The sequence below is a fragment of the Triturus cristatus genome, chromosome 1_2 (genome assembly GCF_964204655.1).
Source record: "Triturus cristatus chromosome 1_2, aTriCri1.1, whole genome shotgun sequence".
Classification (NCBI taxonomy): Eukaryota; Metazoa; Chordata; class Amphibia; order Caudata; family Salamandridae; genus Triturus; species Triturus cristatus.
The window spans coordinates 1,142,060,772-1,142,081,273 of NC_140580.1; the positions used below are offsets into that span (position 1 = coordinate 1,142,060,772).

General features: G+C 48.6%; 1 protein-coding gene across 3 annotated transcripts in view; it reads left to right on the forward strand.

Moving 5' to 3' along the window:
• The window catches only part of RALGDS (ral guanine nucleotide dissociation stimulator), a 400,090-nt gene that overhangs the window by 98,779 nt on the left and 280,809 nt on the right, over nucleotides 1-20,502 (forward strand). Inside the window, exon 1 of one of the 3 annotated variants that reach the window (XM_085613894.1) lies at nucleotides 16,291-16,791. The exons of 1 other annotated variant lie outside the window; for it this stretch is intronic. In XM_085613894.1, coding sequence (XP_085470020.1) covers nucleotides 16,696-16,791 — 96 coding nt within the window. In that variant the 5' untranslated portion in view covers nucleotides 16,291-16,695. Of the gene's footprint in view, nucleotides 1-16,290; nucleotides 16,792-20,502 lie in introns of those variants that run through there. One more of the 3 variants, XM_085613892.1, reaches the window with a different exon arrangement.

The following is a 20,502-nucleotide window of genomic DNA, read 5'->3' on the forward strand; positions in this document are numbered from 1 at the left end:
GTGGCGGAGGTTGGTGGAGTCGGGGTCGCTGCGGTTGTCGAGGTGGAAGTTCAGGTTTCCGATGAGGATGTTGTCCATGGAGGCGATGGCATGGGGTGCGACGAGGTCGGCAATGGTGGTGGCGGAAGAGGCGCGAGGCCCGGGGGTCTGTAGATGAGGGTCTCGCGCAGCATGGTTCTGGGGATGGTATGGATCTGGAAGTGGAGATGCTCTGTATTGAAGAGGGGTTAGGTCGTGCTGGAGGTGGAGAGTCGGAGGGAGCTCTTGTGTGCGATGGCGAGTCCTCCTCCTGGATGGTGGGGGCGGTCTTTTCTTTGGATCTCGTATCCGTCGGGATGGCGGTGGCGATGTCGAGGGCGGCGGTGGCGTTGGTCCATGTTTCCATGAAGAAGGCGACATCTGGCGAGAGGGTGTTGGGCAGGTCCCAGATCTCCGTGGCGCGCCTGTGGAAGGAGCGCACATTGAGGAGGATGCACGTCAGGGCTTCGGTGGTGCAGGTGTCCGGGGTAGGCTCCGGAGATGTTGGGGGGCTGTTGATGGTGAAGGATTGTTGGCAGTGTCAGCAGGAGAACTGGCCATGGATGGTGTTTGGCGTCGATCTCTGGCACTTGTTGTTGAGTGCGCGGAGGGCAGCAGTCGCAGCGGTGGGTGACCGGAGAACTAGGGTTCCTGGCCCTTGGCGCTGTCGGGTCACGGACAGGCGCAGACGGGTGCAGACGGGCTTTCCTTTGGCACACCTTTGGCGGGCCAGCGGCGCGGCTGCACAGCGGCCGCCATTAAGTAGGGGAGGGAAGCGCAGCGCAGCTGGGAGGCAGGAAGAAGGAACCGGCAGGTGGGGAGGGGCCACGGGGTCAGCAGCGGCGGGGGACAGAGATGGGCAGAAGTGGGCACGAGGGGGAAAATTAATCAGAATATCACAAAAAGGCGCAAAGACAGGCAAGGGCACAAAAAGCAGAGAAGGAAGGCACAGAGACAGAAAACGGGCACAGAAGAGACAGAGGCAACAGAGTGGCACAGAGACAGAAAACCGGCACAGACGAGACAGAGGCAACAGAGTGGCACAGAGACAGGAAACGGGCACAGAAGAGAAAGAACCTACCGAGAGGCACAAGTACAGAACCAGGCAACAGGCAACAGCGGCTAGCAGACCTGGGAGGAGGCAGGTCCCTGACCAGGGGTCAGAGGTCTCCCAAGGAGCATTTATCACAGATTACTGGACCATTCCACCAAAAATTGGTTATTTATTTTGGTGGCAAGATTTACTTAGAATCTAGTAAGCCAGATTCCAGGTGGATGGGTTTTCGACTCCCTTTGGATCAGTTTTCTGCTCCCATTGGAGGGTTTTTCAACTCCCAATGGGCGGGTTTTTGACTCTCAATAAATGGGTATTTGACTCCCATTGGATGGGTTTTTGACTCTTATTGGATGGGTTTTTGACTCTTATTGGATGGGTTTTTTACTCCCATTGGATGGGTTTTTGACTCTTATTGGATGGGTTTTTTACTTCCATTGGATGGGTTTTCGAGTCTCACTGGATGGGGTTTTGGCTCTTATTGGATGGGTTTTTTACTCCCATTGGATGGGTGTTCGAGTCTTACTGGATGGGTTTTCAGAGAGAGACATCCAGGCGTCTGGTTGAGGACAATAATCTTTCCTTACAGGAACAATAGTCATAGCCTGACTCAAGTGGACTTTCAGTTTTCATTTGAGATGGAAGTGTTTGCCTGTTGGCTTACCCCCTCATAAAACACCACCAGGAAGCACTGGTCCTAGCAGTGCATTGCTCTTCCGAGTAGGCTTTTCAGCGACAGAGACATCGAAACATTGCAGGATCCACCAACGAGTCGCACTGCTTTGCTGGTTCATCCTCAGTGTGCATGGTTGAGGGTGCCTCTATGAACCCCTTCTGAAGACACTGTTGCTTGGGACCTCTCGTCTCCGCCCACATCATAGCATTCTTCAGTTGGCCGAAGCTAACTTTCCATTTCACGGGTCAGCTTAGCTTAGTCCTCCTCTGAGCCTTCCAGTCACCCTCAGCTATCCCCTCGCGCCTGCTTCAAGTTGCTTGAGTGGGCCGTTGACCAGTGACCACCCACATTTCGTAAAATTCCTTTGCCAGTGTAGTTCGTTTGACAAAGACTTAGATGGCAAGAGGGGCATTGAGAGAGGGGCTTGGAGCCAAGGAGAATTAGAGGGACAAAGAGGAGAAGAGAAGGAATAAGAGACAGAAGAGACAGAGAGGGATGATGGATGGATTGATGGATACTAATAAACACAAAGAGAAAAGTGCGCGTGAGAGACATAGAAATAAAGAGAGAGAGAGAGAGAGAGAGAGAGAGAGAGAAAAGATAGGGACCTCTTGGAACTGTCATGAACTTCCTTTGGATACATTCAAAGATGTACAGGTTGAGTTACAAAGCCGCTAAATCACAAAGAGGAACAGGGTGGATCGTAAAGAAGTACAGGCTAGGTAACGGAGGAACAGGGTGGGAATGAGTACGGGCTAGGTAACAGAGGAACAGGATGGGTCTCAGAGGGACCGACTGGGTCACTAAGGAGTACAGGCTAGGTAACAGCAGCCGTGGTCCGTGCAGGTAACACCGGTGGGGCAGTGGGACCGGTTGATTGACAGAGAAGTACAGGCTAGGTTCCAAGCAGTGTGTGCAAAATGCAGGCGCTGTAGCTGCCTACGTGCAACTCTGAAAGGACATTTGGTGCACCCACCCTGTTCCAATCCACATATCCTGTCTGGGGAGATGCTAGCACCTCCCTGCCACAGGAGCCCTATTGTCCAGCTGGCAAGGCTGGGGTTTTCCCCAGCAACAGCCAGCCAGAGTCGTGTGGGTGGCGGGTAGTAGCCATTTTGTACTACGTGTGCACTTTTAAATTGGTGTCTAAATTCTGCCGCTTTTCCCATATCGCCCTTCTAGCAGGGGGGAATCGTGCCCTCATGCCCATGGCTGGACTGGGGGTATGATTCCTACATGTTTGACACCAAACACGATATGGTTCTGTGTAGCCATTGATGAGACAAAAAGGGTACAAAGTTCCTCAGGTCAGAGAAGAAAACAATGCAACATCAGACAGACTCCATCAACTGGGTGGTCCTAGAAGCACATCCTCAGATCTCTCAAAATGCATTGTTTAAACTTGAGCAAAGATGGGTTCTTAGACTGTCTTCACATCTGACTGGTCTGAACGATGACATCCCATGGTCCACACTCATTGGGTAAGCATGCTCCTTAATAGGACCTGTGACCCTTCCTTAATACACGATGTGTGTCTGTCACTCTTACGACCACCTTGGCCAATCCTGTTAACTTTCATGCGGACCTCACCTCCCTAGCAGTGATGATAGCTGAGAATACACCATGAAGAGATCACAAACCATCTAGATCCCTTTTTTCACTGCAGTAAATAGATACACAATACTTGTATCTGATTTTATCTTCTTCTGCCTCCCTCTGTTTGTTTGTTTGTTTTTTTGTGTGTCTGTCTCCCATGCGGATAGTTGCCGCTCTGTTTTTAGACCCCTATTCACGGGTTATACCCCCGTAGATTCTATAGGTCATTGAAACTTCATCATGGCCCCCGCGACCGCCACCACTATCCCGACTTTCTTTTTGGGACTGAGCCTGGTCACTCACCTTTTGCCTTGTTTTAATCTATATCGCTATGGCAACCTGTTTTTCTAGCATATCTATCCATGTAGAATCACTTCCTGACCCATACCGGATACCGATAGTTATTCACTCTACCCGTTCCAACATGGCCGTCCCTCTATCTATTCCCCGACCAATGGGATTGAGACAACCGTGGTCACGTGACGTAACTGCCGTCTCTCGTTATCCTTATCTGGCCAAGACCGACACTGGACGGGACCCATCCCAGGTCCGGCGGTAGGGGTAGGTCTTTCATCCCACGCGTCGAACGACGCAGGTGAGTGCATCGGGTTCCGCCGCTCTAATTTCCATAAGGTGAGTTTGGCTACATTTCGGGGGCTTTTTGGCGCCTCCATGACTTCAATGGCACCTCGAGCGAGAACGTCCTGCTCTGACCCATCCGCTACCAGGGGCTATGGCGGTCGCCCCCTCTTTGCTCATGAGCCTTCCGTAACAACCCGGTTATTGACCTCATTGACCATTTTGGGCGGCGGCACACCTTGGCCCCTGAGCATGAGGGTTACCACGGCTGCACACCTTATCGCTCATGTTAGTACCTTTTGAAATATAAGGCTGTCATCACCCTCCAACACCTTACTTACCGCTTGGATTGCCGGGACGATCATGCCACTGTAGATTTTGGTCTATGTTTGGTTTTTATAATCGCTCTTCCCGGTTTTTTATCCCAGGACCCACGTTGGGAGTCCTTTTTACCCGCCGGAGACTGCTGCAAGATTGCCTTGCTAATACAAGAGGTGAGTTCTGCACCTCCCCTCTGTCTCCGCCCCGAGTCCTGTCTCTTTGATTGGTCCCGTCCTTTGTGACCTTTTAGTACCCGCCCTGGGAGCTTCTCCCCAGGAGACTCTCGATGATTTCAGCTCATTATGTTATGTGTGTATTGTTTACCATGCAGTATTTTGTCATGTTTTTTCTGTCTCCATTCTTTCCATAGGTTACTCCTGAGCACCTCTCGGGTATGTAAAACACACATACCTTTGTTGTAGATAGTTTATGTTTTTTGATCCTGACGAATTGCCGTGACCACTTACTGGCTTTATAGGCAAGAAACATGTTGATCCCTTTGAGAGTAGGGCATACACAACTAGCGTCATAACCACTAGTAGCTATCCCCACCTCACTTTTCTCATTTCTTTTAATTAGGCTGTTTACCACTCTATTAAATACATTTTTTTTGTGGACTAACAGTACCTATTTTATCCTTACACCACATCTACACATTCTAGGGCCCCTTACCCCCACGGCACCCTTCGGCAGGAACAGAAGATCCCCGCTAAAGAGCCCCATTATTGGGAGCCCGTCAGGAATTGCAGCGCCGACCTGACGAGGGGCAGGCTCAAATGATGAAGCATGACACCTAGCTTGCTGGGTGTGTGAGGGCCCTAGTTCCAACTAAAGGGTTTCCCCCTATCCATGACATACGACATTTTTTGCTGAAACCATAACTTTTTCTTCTCTGACCTGAGGAACTTTGTACCCTTTTTGTCTCATCAGTCGTTTGGGTATGTACACTGGACCTCGTTAATCTTACCCACCTATCCCTCTCTTTGTTGACACATCTGTGTAGCCATTCTCAAGTTATCGCGTTATCGCGATAGACTTATAATGCGGTTAAGAGTATATGGTATGGCTACACTACAAACAACCCAGCAATGGTTTTACGAAGGTTGCAGAGGGGCCCTACTCAGGTAGGGGTCCCCCCTCACACATGCCTCAGCACCCTGCCTTGTAGGATTACCAAGGCCTGCTATAGGGGTGACCTATGAGAGTATATGTGTTGTAATGGGGTGGGATATAGGGTACCTATATCCCTGTAAGGGGTGCTAGCACCACCTTACCCAGACTACAGTAGTGGTCTGGTGGTGTCAGTTAGGGTGGCTGTCCCAGGGTGGCACAACAAGTGCTGCAGCCCTGGTAGGCCTCCTGAGGGACCCATGCCCTGGGTACCTAGGGTACCATCTACAAGGGACTGTCAGGGTGTCCTCAGTATCCAATTGGTTTGTACCTAGGGTACTTCACATTAGTTTTAGGGAGAAAGCAGATAGGTGGTGCAGGATCCTAGCCAGACTAGTCAAAAACCACTCAAATACCAGGCAAAAAGTTGGGGGCAACCATTAGTTAGATTCCACCTTCCTACAGTCTCAGAGGGACCGACTGGGTCACTAAGGAGTACAGACTAGGTAACGGAGGAACGGGATGGGTCTCAGAGGGACCGACTGGGTCACTAAGGAGTACAGACTAGGTAACGGAGGAACGGGATGGGTCTCAGAGGGACCCCCTGGGTCACTAAGGAGTACAGACTAGGTAATGGAGGAACGGGATGGGTCTCAGAGGGACCCACTGGGTCACGAAGGAGTACAGGCTAGGTAACAGAGGAACGGGATGGTTCTCAGAGGGACCGACTGGGTCACTAAGGAGTACAGACTAGGTAACAGAGGAACGGGATAGGTCTCAGAGGGACCGACTGGGTCACTAAGGAGTACAGGCTAGGTAACATAGGAACGGGTTGGGTCTCAGAGGGACCGACTGGGTCACTAAGGAGTACACGCTAGGCAACGGAGGCACGGGATTGGTCTCAGAGGGGCCGACTGGGTCACAAAGAAGATGCTTTGATCACAACTGGTGCATTCTAGATGTTAGGAGCGAGGGTTGGTGGGTCACATGAGGGACAGACTGTGTCTCAAAGGGATAGGATGGGTCTCTGACGGACCCACAGTCCCAAAGAGGGACAGGCTGGGTCAAATGGGACAGCTAGGTCACAATAAGGGACATGCCTGGCACAGAAGGCCAGGCTTGGTGTCTGAGGTATAGGCTTGGTCACAAGAGGGAGCAGGGTGGGTACCAAGCAGGACAGGTTGGTTTACATGAGACAGGCGGGACACAAGAGGGACCTGGCTCGGTCTATCTATATCGACAGGCTGGTGACTGCCTGTCCACTAACGCCTCAAGATTCTAGTAGATTTGTGCAGTGTAGTGCCACAATCCAGAGACCCCATGATCACAAGCCTCCTGAGACGAAACTGCCATGGAACTGATCTCGAAAACTGAAAAGATAGAAAATGACCTTAAAAGCAGAATGGCTAACGCGTCACGAATGCATGACAGCACCACCCTGCGGATGGATAACACCAAACTAGCATCTCTCAGCACCTTCAAAGCCCTCTCTGAAAACAATTCTGCTATATTATCAATACAACCCAACTCAAACTCAGCCACCCCCTGAAAATCTTCAAGGAGATCTTTTGCCCAATCGATCCAGAGGAGATAGCTAGACACTTCGTAAACCAGTCTCTGAATTAGGATCTTTCCCACCAAACCTAAAAGGCTTTTACTTTACTCCACCCCTAAAGTAGAAGACTCTTGACTTATTTAATCAGAAAATAAAAGACCAATCGCCAACGCTGCGGCTAAGAAAGCTATTAGAAAGGAGCAGTTTTTACTCAACTCTCTGATTTTACTGAGGAAATAACGATGTTGGATTAATAATATGGATACAGACCAGGCAGAGGCACAAAGTCAGCCCTCAAACCCAGATTGGATGATGTAAAACTCACAGCGGACAAGAGCGGAGCAGCTACTGTACGTATTCTGGACTTATCAGCAGCATTTGACACTGTCCACCACCAAACGCTACTACACAAGCTCCGTTATCTCAGGATATGTCAAGTCACCATAAAATGGATTGCGTCGTACATGAAAGACAGACAAAGCTTGGTGTACATGACACCTTTGATGTCTGACCCCCACACCCAACATTGTGGCATCCCACAGGGGTCAACGTCTCTCGTCTCATATTCAACCTGATGGGATCGTTCAACCTTACATGCGACTAATGTGCAAGAGAAACACAAACCATCCTTTAAACGGATAACCCGGAAGACCGCCACTAGACACAGCGTGGCGATTTATGCCGTAATGACGAGTAGCCACCTAAAGCTCAACGCCATAAAGAGAGACAGACACGCTCGAGCCTATGGACCTAGAGGCCAAGGAACTTCATATCCATGCGGATATCATGAGAAGTAAGAAACTTAGGTTCAACCATTGATTCTGATCCCTCCCTGGTGCTACTTGCCAACGAGATCACAAAGAACACCTTCGACACAATAAAAACACTGTGACGGATCTTCCAATACCTCGCGTACCAACATAAACTACAAGCTACCTTCAATCTTCTGATCACTAAGCTTGGCTATGCCAAACGCCTAGTACATCTTGGAGCCGTCGACTTCAAGAGACACAAAGTTCAACCAATCAACAATGCTGCAGCAAGACTCCTCCTTCACCTCCAATCTGGAGAACACGATGCCCGTCCTGCAAACACTCACTGCTACCGGAAGCTCGACATTCAATGCTCGAAGCACTTTGCACCAGCCACACTGCCTCCTGAGGACGAAAACATTATACCTGCACATTAAATTTAAACAATAAAAATAAAATAGGACACTGTGCTACAAGCTAGCAGAGCAGGTCATCGCGTTACCTCATAATAAAAGAATCCATAGGAGTTTTTGATTAGTTGGCAGTGCTTAATTTGAGCCGGTGGTTGCCGGTGCGGGCCACCGGTACTTATTTTTGGGGACCGGCACTTATTTTTCCGCATCTGATATTCCCCAAGAGCAGTAGAGGGAAAAACACACACATCATAAAGAAAGAGGAAGACAAAGATGGAAAAGCCATCACAGAGGAAGAAAGCAGGAATGTGCAAGGGTCAGATAAAAGCACAGTGAGTAACTGGTAGTGAACTAAAGAGGCCAACATTTAATTGTGCCAGCAACAGACTTCTGAACAGGAGCTTCAGGCACCGGCACTCTTTCATATACAAATTAAGAACTGTTTCTTAGTAGACGCCACAAAACTATGGAACTTGTTGCCTGCCAAGTTTGGAGTCATCCACAATCCTTTAAAGTTCATAAGAGGGGTTAAAACATGGTTGTTCCAAAGATAATTACATAAACTGCTGACCAGAGGAATAGAACGCAGAATGATAATCCTTGTATATAAATAATCATGGTGAGAGCTACAGAACAGCATGGACCAGCACACCATACCTCGAGTACAGACACAGGCATTCAAAATTGGTGAGCTGCACTCAATAGCACCACACAACGAACTCGACATACAGATGGAATAAAAATACGCTTCTTCAATCGACACTAGAACTGCCCACTATCATTCTGCACCCAAAGACCTGCACCCTGCATATGACATATGTGGCTCTAATCATAGTACGCCCACCCCAAGACTTCATAGACATTGTACAGTGCGCCTACTCTAACCATAAGGTGGCGGTCGCTTAGGTCCTGATTCAGATCTTGGCAGACGGGTTACTCCGTCACAACGGGGATGGATATCCTGTCCGGTAGAATATAAATACCATTATATCCTATCTAGTCTCCATGACGGTCGGCTCCCAGGTGCAAGAGATATGATCCATCTCACCACAGAATATCCGACACCAGTTTGTTGCCTGATCCCTCGTTGCCAACGGGATCAGCATATAATGTATAAAAGGAACTGTGGAACCTTGTTGGCAGCTGGATGGGCCAGGTGCAGGCTGTAGACACATAAATCATGGATGGAGAGAGAGGAGTGGGCTGGCCAAAGATTGCATCCACTTCCTTTTTTTAAAATAAACGTAAGCTGGACTACAGAGAGGTTTAACTCTCTTCAAAGCAGTAATCTACTTTGGTTAAGATTTCAATGTCTTGATTTTTTATTAATTTTGGGAACAGAAACAACCAGTGCCAGCTCGCTTTATATATCTGTTCAGTGCTAACCCAGTACTTAATTTGAGCCAGTGGTTTTCATTGCTCAGCACCGGCACTTAAATGGCAACACCAGGGCTTATGATAGTCTCCCACATGGTGGCACTGTTGGTCAGTTTTAGAGATGAGCACAACAGCAGTTGATTATAATTTCAGTATAAATTGAAAATGACTTATACATAGCTGCCACGTTGCCCAGGTCCATGCACGATGTGCTTCTCCGGTCCAAGTGTTTTCCTTCGAATTTTGGGACTTGTAGTCCTGCTTTGTAATGGAATAAACAAGACTACAAATAAGAGAAACCAAAGAAAAAACCCCACTGGAGAAGCACATCATGCATGGACCTGGTAAACATGGCTGGGCTGCTAATACCTGCCACCCAAGCCATTCTTGTAGCCTTAGGGGTGTGAATAGTCTGAACGCTCACGCTTAAAGGAGTGTGATGGTTAGTGGTTGTGTCGGTACTGTTATTGGCAGCGCTGGCAGGGGCAAGGCGTGGTGCAAGCTGCAGCGGCCTCTTGACGAGGGCCCTGGCACTTATGTTTTTGCAAATTAAGCTCTGTGCTAACCAGAGAGGCTGCCAGGTCCAAAGTAGTCAGAAACTGCAGGGACGTCTTATAATAACAACAAGCATTGGCATTGCCAATAGGTCTCGCTTTTGGGACCTTATAACTGTTTAGCCAGAGCTATTGGCTTTTCCAATGTCTTTAGGCTTTCACAGAGCAGCGTGGCTGCTGTGCAGCATGTTGAAAAGTCATAACAAAAAAGTGCTATAAGCATTTTTGTTACCTTATATATAACCAAGTAGACAATATGTACAGCTGAATGACTAATAAAAAAAGATTTAACATAAAAATCATTTCTTCGAATGTTTTTGTACTTGCAATGTGTGTGGATGTGATCCTAGTGAAAAGGAAGAATGGCATTGCTCACAGGGAAGTTATCCAATGGATGAAGTGGGCGGATCCAATGCCACGTGCTGGAAGTTGTAAGGAGGGGAAGAAAACTATGAGTGAGAGAACAAAAGACCAATGAATGAAGTCGGCATGCTTATGCATACATTTAGGAATCAAAAGGTCTTGACGAACTCCAGGCCAAATAAAGCAATAATAAATGGGCAAAGTCGAGAAGATTATCACACCACTTTTCTTCTCTAAATACTTAAAAGTGCAGGAAGAGATGAATTAACCAGCAGCTCATGTGCGAGTCTGCCGTGTGTTTCTGTGCATGTGTTTAGATTGGGCTATTAGTTTCAACATGAAGCACAGGACCCGTGATCTTGGCAGGGTACAGGCAGCATCTGCCTGCATAAAGACGAGTTTTCAGGTCACTGACATCACCCCATGAACACAAATGCTGTAGAATGCACTTGGTGGTGAATAAATGCATGTGCTGTCACCGAGACACGGCTGTATCTGTTCCTAAAAATATGTAATTTTAGTTGTGTGAATGTGCCTTTTACACTGCGTAATGGCTGACAGCCCATGGCAGCATCCTGGCCTACTTAAAAAATCTATTTTTTTTAAATAGCCTGAGAGAGGTTAGGACACCACTGGAGGAGTAAAATGTAAATGTAAAGATATTTATATAGCGCAAATCACCAACCGGTCTCTAAGCGCTTGCTTAGGGAACCCGTCCTGGTATTCCCCTGTGAGATAACCCAGCAGGGCATCCACAAGGTGAAAGCCAGGCATCCCGCCGCGAGGGGCCATTGTGGAGATTAAGCAAGCTATTGCCCAGAGTCGCAGAGTGTGTACCCATGAATCGAGTATGCACTGGAGCGAGAATTATCGAGTCCATGGACAATTTATGGACTCAAGACCCAGCCGAGCCGGGAATTGAACCCTGGTCCCGGGCTGACCTCTGCTTCCAGGTCTGCCTACTCTACCAGTGAGCCACACTTCTCCAGGAGTGGTCGAGAGAAGTAACTAGAGTGGGTGGGGTGCGAAGAAGCAACTGAGGTACCTGAAGCTGGGCCCTGGAGAGGACAAAAAATATATCTAATTAAAGCCGGTAGGGTGGGGAACGCTAAGCAGCGCATGTTAAGTGGGATATGGGAGCAAGACGGAGCACATAGGTGAGGGAGTTGTTTGTGGGTGGTGGAAGCAGCACACAGAGGATAGAGCTGGAAAACAAGTGCACACTCATTGTATGTAAAAAGAAAAAAGCTGTTCCCTACATGTGAGCAGCGGAAGAATATACGTTGTCCATTGGCTCACGGAGAACATCAAAGCGGCCGTGCGGCCGCGAAAGTGATCACGATCAAACATCAAAGCGGCCGTGCGGCCGCGAAAGTGATCGCGATCAAACATCAAAGCGGCCGTGCGGCCAAGATAGTGATCGCGATCAAGCCAGGCGCGCGCGCCCGCGCACATGCACTGTAGCTCTAGGCTGGCCATGGTCGCACTTTTTTGAGCCTTCACAAAATGTCTCGCCAGACTGGATCAGGCGAGACCTAAACAGGACAACAAAGCCCGCTCCTGCGGTTCATGAGGTTGCAGAGTTGGAGCTCCTGCCACGGCCAGCATAGGAAATAGCAGTTCCGAACACGAAAAATACATGACTTACAAAAGGAAGAGACCTGCAGTCAGGATAGCACAAATTATAGAAAAATATGTGTCTATCCCTCCCATTTCCTCCTCCGTCGTACCATCAAGCGATGCATCCCATCTCACCGCTGCACCGTGGTGGTCATCACGCATGCCATGGAAACACTTCCCCCAGAGGCTCAAAGACAAGGCAACCCTCTCTCACCCACAACCGGACTGGGACCAGAAACGAGCCCTGGCAGTTCCGCTCGACCGGCCGGTGGGGGGGGGGGGGGGGGGCGCATTAGTTACAGGGGGCCAATATTGCAGCACTGTTGCAAAACCGGCCCCCTGTAACAAAAGCGGACCCCACTGATCAAAAACTGGCCAGACATGAAGAGTAGAAGGCGGAGTTGCAAGGGGAACAGACAGGTCACCGCGTGGACAGGCTGGGTTACAGGAGGGACAGGCTGGAAATCAAGAGAAGCAGGCTGGCTCACAGAGGGAACAGACTGATCACTGCATGGACAGGCTGGGTGACAGGAGGGACAGGCTGGGGTCAAGAGAAGCAGTCTGGGTCGCAGAGGGAACAGACTGATCACTGCATGGACAGGCTGGGTGACAGGAGGGACAGGCTGGGGTCAAGAGAAGCAGTCTGGGTCGCAGAGGGAACAGACTGATGTAAATGTATGTAAATGTATGTGTCTTGTAAAGCGCACTGCTGCCCTGAGGCGTCGTGGCGCTGTAGACCGCTGGGGAACCCGTCCTGGCTATCCCTGTGAGATGGTCCCTCCTGGGTATCTCCAAGGTGAAACCAGGCATCCCCGGCGAATGTGGGGGGCCGTTGTGGAGATGAGGCAAGCTAATGCCCAGAGTTGCCGAGTGTGTTCCTGGTTAGAGTAGGTACCGAGGCGAGAATTATCAAGTCCGTTTTGACCCTGGTCCACGACCCTGCCGCGTCGGGAATTGAACCCTGGTCCCTGGCCGATTCTCTGCTTGCGGATCTGCCGCCTCTAACCAGTGAGCCACACCTCTCCATGATCACTGCATGGACAGGCTGGGTGACAGGAGGGACTGGCTGGGGTCAAGAGAAGCAGTCTGGCTCACAGAGGGAACAGATTGATCACTGCATGGACAGGCTGGGTGACAGGAGGAACAGGCTGGGGTCAAGAGAAGCAGTCTGGCTCACAGAGGGAACAGATTGATCACTGCATGGACAGGCTGGGTGACAGGAGGGACAGGCTGGGGTCAAGAGAAACAGGCTGGCTCACAGAGGGAACAGACTGATCACTGCATGGACAGGCTGGGTGACAGGAGGGACAGGCTGGGGTCAAGAGAAGCAGTCTGGGTCGCAGAGGGAACAGACAGATCACTGCATGGACAGGCTGGGTGACAGGAGGGACAGGCTGGGGTCAAGAGAAGCAGTCTGGGTCGCAGAGGGAACAGACCGATCACTGCATGGACAGGCTGGGTTACAGGAGGGACAGGCCGGAAATCAAGAGAAGTAGGCTGGCTCACAGAGGGAACAGACTGATCACTGCATGGACAGGCTGGGTGACAGAAGGGACAGGCTGGGGTCAAGAGAAGCAGGCTGGCTCACAGAGGGAACAGACTGATCACTGCATGGACAGGCTGGGTGACAGGAGGGACAGGCTAAAAAGAATACCAAGAAAGTGATTTGCAGGAGACCAGTGGTCGTAGTGAGGGGGATCAGCAGAGCCCGGCGTGCCCCTACTTTTTAAGTTTAATAGAATCTGTTCCCCTATTTTTTTGTGATAAAAATGCGTCCCAGGACGGTAAAAATAGCTAAGGCCTATAGCTAAGGCTTGGCCGTTAGTGGCTGTTCGGGAAGGGGGGGGGGTGGACTCTGTCTCTTCCTTCTTGGCCAGAGAAGCACGGACAGTGTCCCCTTCTGCTCTGCCGCTGACAGCAGCCCCATCCCCTCTCTCTTCCTCATATTCCCTCTCTTTCTGTCTCTGTCTTGCTTCTCACTTGCTGAAAATCGTGACTTCAATAATCGTCTCTTACCCTCTGGTTTCTCACCTTTCGATCATTCTTTCCCCTGTGAAATGGATCCAAAAAAGAAAGAAACACTTTTGCTGGAAATGTTGTCTTTTCTGACATTTTTCTATTCCAAAGTGCAGCCTTGAGACAGAGAACAAAAATAAAGGTTAAAAATACAAAAATTAAATAAGTATTTAAATAAAGCAAGCCAGAGTGGTCACAAACTGTCCAGAGTGGTTTTATTCACACCCAAACCCATTACCGCCACTTTACAGAGTTTACCAGTGAAGCACTACTTTTGTTTTCTCGTCTTTCTTTGAAGAGCATTGTTTTCCCCGGGTGGGGAGTGCACAGTTCCTAGAGGAACGGAAATACCTGGTTGATGCATGCAGGGGAAAATGTTTAATGTGATCCTTATCAGCTGTTTTCCTTATTTTAGATTATAAAATGTGTGCAGCAGCTCCGTGTTCAGGGATGTGGTCTTTTTACACCAGACTGCTTACGTTTTGTAACGATATAAGCAATGGACATTGAAACAGGTCCTTTCCAGCCCTGTAGTCATGTTCTTAACTTTTCAGGCAAAAGCACTCACTGATTTCTAAACAGTGAGTGTACAAGCGATAAGGTAACCATGTTGTTCCCACATACATTTCAAATGCTTTACTTAATCTTGCATTTCCTATGCGCGCTTGATTTTTCCATGATGTTGTTACTTTTTTTTCAGGCAGTGTATTACGCTTGTCTTGTGCATAATTTGAATTGAGTCACATTCAGGTGTTTATAGCAGGGCACTATTGGGTTGTAGCTGAAGGCAGTGCGAGTTTCTCTCAGTGGGCAGTATGGTGTTCAGTGGGGGAGAGGATGTGGTGCTATGGTCAGAGCTGCTGAAGTGGAACTGGTGAACCAGTTTCAGCATTCGTGTACAGTCCACCAGACCACTCTCCTGAGGGAGCACATTCCCATGCTAGACCTTAGAAGGCTGCGCTAGACCTTAGAAGCCCTGGTGTCTTCGCACCAGCAGGTGGACCCTAGCGGTGGCAAGTGTGGGTTAACCTTGAAGGCCTGTCCACCACAATCCACACTGAAGTTCACCGCCAGTCTAGCGGGCAGGTCTATGAAGCAGCACACCCTAGAGTAACAGTGACTCTGTCACTGAGGTCACAGGACCCTTAAGGCCAGTCCGCCTCACCCGTTGGTACCTCCATTGGCCTGGTTTCAGCATTAGTACCTGCAACTCACCATGGATTGGCAAAGCAGGATTTGCACTCACACCAAACCAAGTTCTCATACTTCACGGTCTCTTCTTCATGCACTGGCACCTTTAACATGTGCTGCCTGCTGTGAGGCCACTGAAATTATGCTGCATTGGAGGACAAAATGATGTCACAGTGTTGACTAAATTATGATGAAAAACAAAAATACTGCACCCTAATGCGGTACATTTTCTGATACTTTATTATTTTCACATGTTTACACATACTAACAGTTGCTGCAAAAATGTTCCCTCACTAGTACCAGTGTAATATGCAAATACAGCCTTGAGGAAGGTGCCCAGGCAACCTTTGCCAAGGGCCGCCCACTTCGCAGCAACACAAGTCACAATTTTTAATAACTTTTGATCCGTTTGAGCTACAAACAATTTTTTTGTTAAAATCATCAGATTATGCAGCAGATGATGTATTATGTGGCAAATATGGCAAAGCCATAATTATATGAAAAACATTTGCAAACTAGAATATCTGCCATTCATGTTTGAACTGCTCTTGTGGAATAAGGAAGGGGAAGTGCTGATGACAGAAGCGGCATGGCTCGGAGAGAAGTGGCCTGTGAGTCCACTTCTAAGCGTATGTGGGACATTGTCTGATTGGAAACGTATCCTACCTTGTGAATGTATTGTAATGTCAATAACTCATATTAAACCTTAAATAAACATGTGTATTCATTGGTTGGATTGAATTACGTAACAAGCTGTAACTGGTCAGTGAAATGCCAAACAAATACTAGAAATTGGGATGTTTTGGTTTTTCTGGCCACACCTCCGACTCCGCCCCCTGACCCAATCCACGGGTTATTCCCGCCCTCTGATTCTCCGCCCACAGTACCCCCACTTCGGCCACTGCAGGAGACACAAATGAAAACAGCGCATTAAAAACATGCAACATGTGCGTCTCTAAGAATGTTCCCCTCCAGGGACTTCTGAGACGAGGTGTGAGCTGTTAGGCCGAGGCGTGGCCCTCGTCGGGGCCCCACCTGCACCGTTCTGGCTGCGCCCGCCTTTTCACACGTGCTGTGGCACGCTGCCTCGCAGACATATCATGCAGTCTGTCTGTGTGCCAGTCACACACACACACACGCTCCCAGGAAATCCCCACTGACCCCCCCAGCCCCTCCGGCCCGCTGCAGGCAAGCGGACACCTAGCTCCCAGGGGGCGTGTGCCCAGGAGCAGAGGGCTCAGGCGGGTGCCTTCATGGCCGAAGAAGGGTAAACACACCCACCGCACATGGCACCAGCCTGGGGCCGTTTCCTGTGAGCAAACGGGGTTCAAACGGTGGCCAGCCCCCCACCAGAGGAATAAGGGGTCCCGCCCTCTCCACCACCCAGGACCCCCCCCCCCCAGAGGAGCCCATATCCAGCCGGAAGCAGGTGGTGGAGGGAGTGACCTGGACGGCAGCGCGGCGAGTTAAGGCGCAGAGGAGGGAACGCAGCCCAGCAAGATGGAAGCGAAGCCGCTGCTGCACCTGCAGAAGGCGCTTATGCAGCCGGTGCGGATGTGCATGCTGGACGTGTCGCTGACGCTGCAGGACGAGCAGGTGGGTCCCCCCTCCCCCCGCCATGCAAGGGTGCCCCCCCTCATGCCAGGGCGCCCCCTCCGCCGCGATGGGCGCCGCCGCCACCTCCAGACGCAGCAACAGGTCCCAGCAGCGGGGGCACCGGGCTTGGCTCATAAATGTGATTTTTATTCCTACTGATTTTTTGCGCGCGCTGTGAGTAAACCGTCTACAGGGGCCCGATGTTTGGGGATGCGGAAGGGTCACTGTGGTATTTGGTATCCGTTTTGGCGGGGGGGGGGGGGGTGTAAAAGGGTCTGATAAGGGATTTGTATATTTATTAACTAATTGTTCAACTCGTTTGTTGCGCCCACGTCACAGACTGAGTGGTCTCTAGGCGCACAGCTTGCTGCTGTTCCTAGTCTTGGTTGATTAGGGAGTTTGGGATAACGGGTGGAAGGGGGGGGGGGGGGACGGACTAGCGATGGATTTTTCCATCTCGACCTTATCATGGGCGGGAAGTGATGTCTTTATCCGATGGGGGTTGCACAGGGTTAAACCGCACCGGGGGTGTCAGGATACGATCGCCCTCTGCAGCCGAGGGGGCGATGTGTGCCGGGCAGTGGCCAGCTTTGCCAATAAGTGTTCTATTTGCCATGCTGGCCTGGGGGATGGGGTGCGGGGGCGGATGAGGGAAATGGTGTCTGTTAGCGGTGTGCAATGAGTTAACCTGAATTGGAATATTCATGGGGTGCAATGGAAGGATGATGTGTAGCCCTCCCTTCTTAACCCTTTAAAGGATGCAGTATTTTGACGGAACCAGTTCTTTTTTTTTTTAAGTTTAAGTTTATTGAGCCCAATAAGAAAATACAATACACAATGAAAAACCGATCAGAGAACATAAGTACTTATGATATAAACAATAAAGGATATTAAGCATAAAGGGTGCAATAAACATGGTGACCTAGAAAAGAGAAAGGGGGAGGGAAAAAGAAAAGAGGGGGAGAGAGGGAGGAAGCAAAAAGAATTTCGTTGGGGAGAGTACAGAGCAATCAAGGGTAGCAAAAGAGGTAAAATGAAGCATTACATTGCATGCATTGTGAAACTCTAAAACGCATATAATGATGTAATGGGATAAGTACAGTATACAAGAACAATTATAATTATTCAAACAAAAGACAACGAAATTAAATCAAGGCGGTTTGCGGACATCGTCCGATGTTCTCACAATGACAGTAGCGACAGTATTCGGAGGGGGGGAAGCAGATAAATATGTAGTGAGAGGGAGCCATAACAAATCCCTTTTAATTGCTAGTGATATAGGGGTAACATAGTTGGTATCAAGTCTGTGGTTAAAACAGATGGCGTTCCACCAGGCTCTGTAAGTGACGTTATCCGCGTGTTTCCAATTCAAGGTGATTAGATGTAAGGCTATAGCGATTAGCAAATCTATTAATTGACAATGTGGTGAAGGATGAGGCCATGAGGGGGATAGGGAACCGAGAAATATATTTGAAAGGGAAAAAGGAACTCTAGTGTTAAATAACTTGTTAATTTGAGACCAAACTAAGAGCCAGAATTTAGCAATGTTAGGGCAATCAAATAGCATGTGTTTTAAGTCAGCCGTTAAACAAGGGCAGGACCAGCAGTGTGATGAAGTGGTGGAAGAAAAGGAAGCCAACTGAGCGGGTGAGTACAATGCTCGGTGATATACAAAATAAAGAGTCTGAGTGGTGTTGGCCGCCCGTGAAGTTTTATGAATCTTTAACCACAGCTTATCCCACAAAGGGACAGGCCAGGAATGTAGTAAATCTTTTTCCCATGCCAGTTCAGTCTTTGTTTTGGACCGCGTTGCCAAAGATAAGAGACCATTGTAGAGGGAAGATGCAGAAGGGGAAGCGTTTATTAAAGGGAACAAAGTAGAGCAGGTTGTAGGAAGATTTGGAAAAGGTGGGAGCGATGAGAGATATTGGTGAAGAGAGGGAAGCAGAAGGTCATATTGCTTTTTACATGAATTAGGAAGGGCAAAGTCAGATTTGAGAACTGAGAAAGGAAGAGGTGTACCATCCATTAAGAGTTGAGAAATCCATTTCAAGCCCTTGGAGTACCATATCCTCCAGTAGAAAGCACGATTTTTAATACGTAGTAACTTATTATGCCAAATAGGTTGTTGAGAGAGTGAATCGCGTGAGGGATAAGAGGGTGGTAAGAGAGGAGATAAAAGTTTTCGCGTGTGAGAGATAACAGGATGACGCAAAGAAGAAGTGTGCGCAGAGAAGGCAAGGGATTCCAAGAAGGTAAAAGGGGAAGTAAAAAACTCCTCGATGCGAAGCCAAATTGGAGGATAGGTAGGAAGGTCCGAAGAAAGCCACGAAGAGGCTTGTTTTAGGGAAAATGCGTGGTGATAAGATTTAAAGTCAGGAAACTTAAGCCCACCATTTAATTTATCTTTTTTGAGAGTAGATAAGGCTATCCGAGGGGGTTTACCTTTCCAGAGGAATTTTAGTAAAGTGCGGTCTAATGTCTTAAAGTAATAATCTGGGATGTGTACAGGAATCATTGAGAGAGAATATAAAACGACGGGAGCAAGCATCATCTTAATGGAGTCTAACCTACCCCACCAGGAGAGGAAAAGAGGGTGCCACTTAGTAATAGAGTCCTTTAGCTTCTTAGTAATGTAGTCAAAATTGTGTTTGAGGGTTTCGGAGATAGACGGGGAAAACCATAATCCTAAATATTTTAATTTAGAGGATTGCCAGGAAAAACCGGTATGATCAAAAAAGTGTTTAAGACACAGAACATTGAGGGGTAAGACTTCACATTTATCACGATTTAGGCGGTATCCTGAGAGTTTTGAAAACGCATCTACTTGGGAAAGGAAAGGAGGAAGGGAAGTATCGGGATTAGAGCAGTATAACAGAATATCGTCTGCATAAACAGACATTTTGACTTGTTGGGAACTCAAATGGAATCCTGTAATTAGGGGGTCCTGCCTAATTTTGGTAAGGAAAGGCTCTAGTGCCACTACAAATAGGAGAGGGGATAGGGGGCAACCCTGCCGTACACCTCTTGAAAGAGAAAAATAATCGGAGACTTTACCATTAGCAAAAATAGACGCTTTAGGACCAGAGTATAAGAGAGAAATAAAGGAAATTAACTTAGAGGGAAACCCTATCCATTGAAGAGCACGGAACATAAAGTCCCAGCCAATCCTATCGAAAGCCTTTTCGGCGTCTAAAGCTATGGCAGCAAGCGGATAGTCTAAGGAAGAGGCCTTGCTAAGGATGTTAAAAAAGACTCTGGAGTTATCAGAGGATAAGCGCCCTTTTACAAAGCCCGATTGTTCCGGGCCAAGAAGCTCAGGTAAGATTGGGTCAATACGTAAGGCAAGAATTTTAGCAAAAATTTTATAATCCGTGTTCACTAAAGATATCGGGCAATAGTTTTTACAGAGAGAGGAATCCTTGCCCTCTTTGGGGATTAGGCAGATCATAGCATCTTGGAAGGTACCTTGGGATGATCCGTTTGCGATAAAAGAAGTAAACAAAAGAAGAAGTTGTGGGAGGAGGAGTTTCGAAAAGTGTTCGTAGAATTCAATGGTAAAACCGTCCGGACCAGGGGTCTTCCCTCGTCTCAAAACCGATACGGCATGAGAAATTTCTGCTAGCGAGATATCTGACTGCAGTGAATCAAAATCAATATGTTGCGAGGGAGGAGAAGGGATGGATTGAAAGTAGGAGGAAAGGTCAGATT